The following is a 6000-nucleotide window of genomic DNA, read 5'->3' as shown; positions in this document are numbered from 1 at the left end:
GCATTTGGTTTAAGACGTGTATACAATTATTATTTTTAACTATTTATATTGTGTAATGTAGTGTGTAATACTGCCTTTACAAGGAGAATGGGCCACATGTTTAGTGACTGTATTTCATTTATTTGGCATTATTTACTGGTGGACACTAGCATGTGAGGCAAGTATGTTGTGATACACAAAGCTCTTCAGCCTACATCTTCAGGTCTTTTATTGTCTTTTAGTTTCAATGAGGTTTCTTGACGTCTTAAAGACATCGGTATGATTCATGCCAGTATTTCATTGGGCCTGTGCAACCAGAAAGAGAAATCAGACTGACTAGCAGAGGTTCAGTTTAAACACAATTTATTTTTCTGCTTAAATAATTACTTGGATCATCCAGTGTAGGCTATGTTGGTTTGTCATACATGTCGGTACCAGATTTATTATCAACAATGGATGCTTAGGGTGGATTCATATGAAAAAAAAACAAACAGAAATTCAATTTACACATGAACAGAAAGTCACATTTTTAATAACTGACAGTGATTTGTATGTGATTACAAAGATTTCGATTTGAGTGATGGGGCTAAAAATGAGATTCTCTGTTCTCATGTAAATAGAAGCAAATAAACAGGATAAAAATCATCAACGTAAAAGTCCCCTTTTAAAAACCACAGTAGAACTAAAGGTTTAAATATACACTTCTAGTATGCATGGATTTTTTTTCTTAATGTTAAACACACACACGCGCACACACAGACAAACGCACACACACACAGCGTTGCTAGCGGTCTAGAGCTAACAATGTGCTAGTCTGAAAGATGCATTGGACAGTGTCAGTACTTTCCTGTTGCATAAGAAGGATGCTGTACTATCTCGCCACTAGGATGTGGAGTGTCATTTCATTTGTAAAAAAAAAGAAAAGAAAAGGAAATTAAATAAAAAACAAAACAAAACAGTTATAGATGACAGATGTTTGGGTTACTATGAGTGCTCACACAGACAGAAGTACCATCACACCCTCTCTAAGTTGTATTACAGTGCTTTGAATTAAGAGAAAGAAAGGAAAGCGTTAAAAATAAAGTGACATAACATGCAGCAAAATATCATTTCTCTGAAGAATGTCCCTCGGACAGAGCAGAGTAGCTGTTGTCTTTAAAGAAAATGTCCTCTGTTGAAAATCAAGCATCATTTTTTTTTCTCCATTCGTTTCATTCACATACAGCTTTTTTTGTTCCTTTTTATATTTGGGAAGAGCACGTCAGAAGACACACTCCAGGCTGCACGAAAAGTGTCGACCTCTCAATACAAATGCACTGGCTCTGCAAAGCTTCATCAACTCAAATCAGTGCATAAACAATCTGTGAAGCTACCAATTCTTTTTTTTTTAAGATTTTATACAGTGTCATTTATGTACAACAAAAACACCCAGGTACTATTATATCTCCTTTGTTTTGTTTTATAAAAGAACCACATGGTGCACCCCAATACCGTGAGTGCAGGAGGAAAAAATAAAGCCATACAAGGCGAGTGTCTGAGAGAATGAAGTCTTTTCCCTCGCTGTTTGTGCCGTCTTTGGTCACAGACGCCTTTCATTTGCCAAAGATTAAAGAAGTTTCCAGCTCACGTCCATGCGTGTCCTTCGGTGTTGTTTTCCAACAGTGAGTGAGTTTGGTGACATGCTCATGCGAAATCAAAGAAAAGTAACGTGTTGTCTTGCTGAAAACCATGCGTTGTAAAGCGAAAGCTTCAGACACGTGTTGGCTCCCGGTTTCATTGGCTCCGGTCTGTTTTTCCTCCCAGGGTCATGTGTGGGGGTCACAGGTGGATGTCCATGGACCTGAGTGTAAAGGAAAGTTTATACTTCAGATTGGTTGTTGTATAAAAAAAAAAGTACTTTTCTGCTTTAGGATTGCAGTTTTAAATATCTTTTTTTGTCTTTCTTGGCCTCGATTGTAATTGTGTTTTTAATTAATTCTCTTGTTTATATGTTTTATTTATTCACTGCACCACCTTGTGGTACAAATTGGAATTACATGAAAGTACCACCTGACACTAGTTCATCTCCAGTATCTGTTCAACACAGTACAAAGAGATTTTGGACATGAAGTCATAAACAATTGTTTGTTCATATCATTTTGATAGCTTTAGTTAACTCTGGAACGTAACAGAAAGTGTCCTACAAAACCTCGCAAGTGATTCGTTTTCATCTTTGTTTACATACAACATAAGGTGATATTTTTTTAAATACTAACTAGAACATAAAACTCACATTTAGATGTCAACTAGCAACTTAAATTATTGCTAGCTTTTAAATCCTTGCAAATATTCTTGTTAATAAGGATCTGCATGGTGCGCTTGACTGTAATGCCTGGGAGTACAACAGCACTGACAATTTTATTCCAGTTGAAAAACTCAGTTGTCTTCCTGATTACATCAGAGTTAAAAGGTAGATGGCTTCATACTCAGCATACAGACATCTGAGTGGTCTTAACTCTAAATTTCAGAATTAAAGTCTTCAGCTAAACATGTCTTTATATACCATACTTTATATTAAGCAAAAAATAGTATATTCTTATTGTATTTACAGAAAACACACATAATTAATCTTTATGGTCTATAGGTGAATATTTGGTAACTTATGGGAGTTTTTAGTGTCTTTATGAGTGGCCTCTTACCAGTTGTAGTTGAGAGCTCTACTGTTAAGAATGACTCTTCCTCCCTGGTTTCTTGTTGGCACCGTCTCCAGGCTTGGCAGAAGGAGATTAAGAAAAGCAGCGAGATTCAGCACAAGACAGGAACAAAAAAAAAAGCAAAACAAAAAGAGAGAGAGAGAGAAAGGAAATATCAGTACTAAACTCAGGCAAGGCATTATCGGTGAGTGTTAATGAAGCACAGTTTGGTTCATCTTCTACATCAGGCAGCATGCTGGAGGAAAGATGAGTTTAAGGAGTGAAAAAATGTTAAAATTACTACATCTGTACATTTGCAAATGAAAGCACACATGCTTAATAGAGAGAATAACGACATTCTATATTAGTTGAATCACTTGATATTAGTAGTTCTCAGACTCGGTCTAGTCTCAACCTAGAGGCTGTAGCTGCTACTGAGGAAACACACACTGCAACCACTGCAAACTGTATTCAGACAGTAAGGTTGCTGTTATGAAATTGTTCTAAACTGCACAGCATTTCATAAACTCACACTCAATTTTTCAAACAGGAAACAGCAAACAAAACCTGAATGTCAAAATAAAGTTTAAGTTGCATGAACATCACAATTTAGTCATTACATTTGACACTTCTGTCATTTTACCATTTTGTATGGATAAACCAATCTTAGCCAAGATCTTCATCTTCTGTTTTTACATGCGTAAACTGATGTGTATTTATAAATCTACTTGAGGTCCCCAGTGACGATGTGGCCATGGCATTTTATCTTTGCTCACCTGCCTCTTGCTTCTCCTGACCAACCTGCTTTGCCCAAATTTTAGCTGGACTTTTAAGTGCTGTTTTTTTTTTTTTTTTTTTTTTAAATCACAAATGCTTTTCTGGTCTTAATCGCAGATCAACTGTGCTTCAGGTTCAACTCATAGGACACTTGGGGCAAGAAGGGCCTTGAACCTGAACTAAAACTTATGCTGATGCTTCTAGACAATTTTACAACAAAACCCTGAACATTAACCACTCTGGACCATGTTATCTGTTCAGCAGAAGTTGCCATGGTGATCTAGCCAGGCTAAACATACCTCACTAACCCATTAATCGCGCTTTGTAGTACACCTCCCCTCACTGGAATGCAGTTTACTTTGGTTTATGGCTGCCTTAATGCTGTCAGAATGTGTGTCCTCTGCTCATCTAAAAGGTGATTAAGAGTTTACATTGATTGATTAAGAGTTTACACAAAGCTACAGCTTCATGCAGACACCTCAGCTCACTAAGTCAGGCAGTTTGTTTTGACAGCAACCTCAGCTTTCACTCTTTGAGGCTCCTCCTTGTGGCCGTGTCGGGATCGCTTCCCCTTCTTCTTGCCCTTCCCCCCCGTGGCTCTTGCTGCCGCTCCTGATGAAGAAGCAGTGTCAGCTCCACCTGAGGCTACACCACCACCAACACCTCCCCCACCAGCAGCAGCAGCAGGTTCTTCTGCTGCAATAAATTCGCCTTCACTTTGCCTCCTTTCCTCTGAGCTGAACACTCTGCGTACAACCTTTCTGATCACCTGCAGGGGAAGAAGCATGTTAGCAGGAGGAGGGTGGGGGAGTTGAGAGAAGTGATGCAAAAAAGGATGAGGGAGATATGTAGAGGTGTCGTGTAAAAGTCAATGGGATGGTATGTGATAGGTTTGGTTCATGCATCTAAGAGGTTGTCGGCATCATTGTGACAATGAGGTCCAATCTGAATTCCCCTCCTTGGCCCAAACCCTCAGTTTTGAAGGGTACTGGTCATCTAATCCCTCTAGTCTGTACATGGACAGCAAACTGGAGGGTGAGATAACCAATCAATCACAAACCAAGGGCGTATGGCCAAAGGGGAAACAAATCGAGCTCACATAACAGATTTGTGCCTTCCATGGTTCATCGTTTTCCCTATTAAATTTTACTGTGGCTGTACATGGCATATACATGTGGTGTAAGACAAGAAAAGCAATGGAGGAGAAAGACTGGTTACTTTTCTGGTGACCAGATTCCCATCTTCATCTATGAACTGCTCCTCTGTCACAGAGTCTCCAGGAATGTTTCTGGCCTCCTCTCCCTGGGGTGAAAGTTTTTATTTGGATGGAAAAGTGAGAAAGAAATGAGGAAGGTAAAGGTGCAGGTAGGGTTAGCTCCAAGACTGTTATTCATCAAATAAATAAAGAAGCATTTCCAAACAGCCCACAAATCACAATGGATGCAAAACCAGGGTATTTGCCCTAGAACATATTTATCATATAAAGTGGAAAGGTGAGTATTTAGATCGGCAGGTTTATTAAATAATGTAATGTAATACTGCATCCTGCTGTCGCAACACGTCCAAACTTCAAAACCGCAGCAAAAGCACTGGAAACACCAAATGCTGTTTAAAAGACATTTATAATATAGAAATACGGAAAGAATACAATAAAAGTGTTTCTTTTAAACAAAGCTTCAGAAGGATGTGTCCATAGATGGAAAAATAAAAGTTCAGGCGAAACCCCGTTCAAAAACCATACAAATGCATCTTATTATCACCTCAAAATGAACCTTGATAGAGCCAGAGATTGTAACAAAACAATAAAGAATATAGAATATAACTGGTATCTACTGGTGTCGAGCCAGTTCGGCCTTTTGTGGAGGGTGTGAAGAGGTTGTGTTGAATGCTGAATGATGGCTGGAGTACTTTCAGTGGAAACAGGATGCACCAGAGCTCAATTTTCATTGTCACAGCAAAGTCTGTGAATACTGTACATGTTATATTCTTGCTTTAGTTTAGTTTTTTTATTCCTATTAAATTTATAAGATCTTCAAGCAGACTTTTTCCACTTTGGAAATGTGTTCCAACATGGGCAGCGTTTCAATTAGGCAAAAATCGCCACAGTTTATTTAATTTCAGCTATCCTAAGTAAATATATGCTGCTTTAATCTTGTTAATTTGTATCAAAGCTTCACTTAGGGCTTTATGAATCTATTTTCTGATTTTTATTTTATTTTTTTACACTAAGCAATTAACTGATGACTCCCTGGAAACACTTAGCACTTAGCATCAATAATTAAAATATCTATTAGTTGCTTCTAGCTGAAAAGAAGCTTAAATCAAAGGCCACCTTTTCTTCCCCCCTCAGAAGAAGTTTGGCACATTCCTTTTATTCGGTAAATTAAATATATATGGTAAAGCACAACCAACAATCCACCAGCCAGGTAGAAGAGCACAAGCAAGGCAAGCAAGCAATTAGAACTTAATACTATAGCAAAGCTAAACGTATAAACAGCTGTAGTCAAGTTTCTATTTCAATTTAGAGAAAATTTAGAACTCCTCTTTGGGTCATATGTTAATCTAAAAAAAT

General features: G+C 38.0%; 1 protein-coding gene across 4 annotated transcripts in view; it reads right to left on the bottom strand.

The window, feature by feature from the left end:
* Window positions 1–325: 325 nt before the first annotated feature.
* Window positions 326–6000, bottom strand: part of LOC101464804 (ankyrin-3) — a 127579-nt gene continuing 121904 nt past the window's right edge. Inside the window, exons 49-52 of one of the 4 annotated variants that reach the window (XM_076887683.1) lie at window positions 4647–4730; window positions 3917–4197; window positions 2658–2729; window positions 326–1819 (exon numbers count right to left, since the gene is read on the bottom strand). In XM_076887683.1, the coding sequence (XP_076743798.1) occupies window positions 1798–1819; window positions 2658–2729; window positions 3917–4197; window positions 4647–4730 (459 nt within the window). In that variant the 3' untranslated portion in view covers window positions 326–1797. Of the gene's footprint in view, window positions 1820–2657; window positions 2730–3915; window positions 4198–4646; window positions 4731–6000 lie in introns of those variants that run through there. The other 3 variants (XM_076887684.1, XM_076887685.1, XM_076887682.1) reach the window with 3 other exon arrangements.

The sequence above is a fragment of the Maylandia zebra genome, linkage group LG8, assembly GCF_041146795.1.
Source record: "Maylandia zebra isolate NMK-2024a linkage group LG8, Mzebra_GT3a, whole genome shotgun sequence".
NCBI lineage: Eukaryota > Metazoa > Chordata > Actinopteri > Cichliformes > Cichlidae > Maylandia > Maylandia zebra.
Note: the sequence above shows the minus strand (reverse complement) of the source record. Positions and strands in the feature narration are given on the sequence as shown.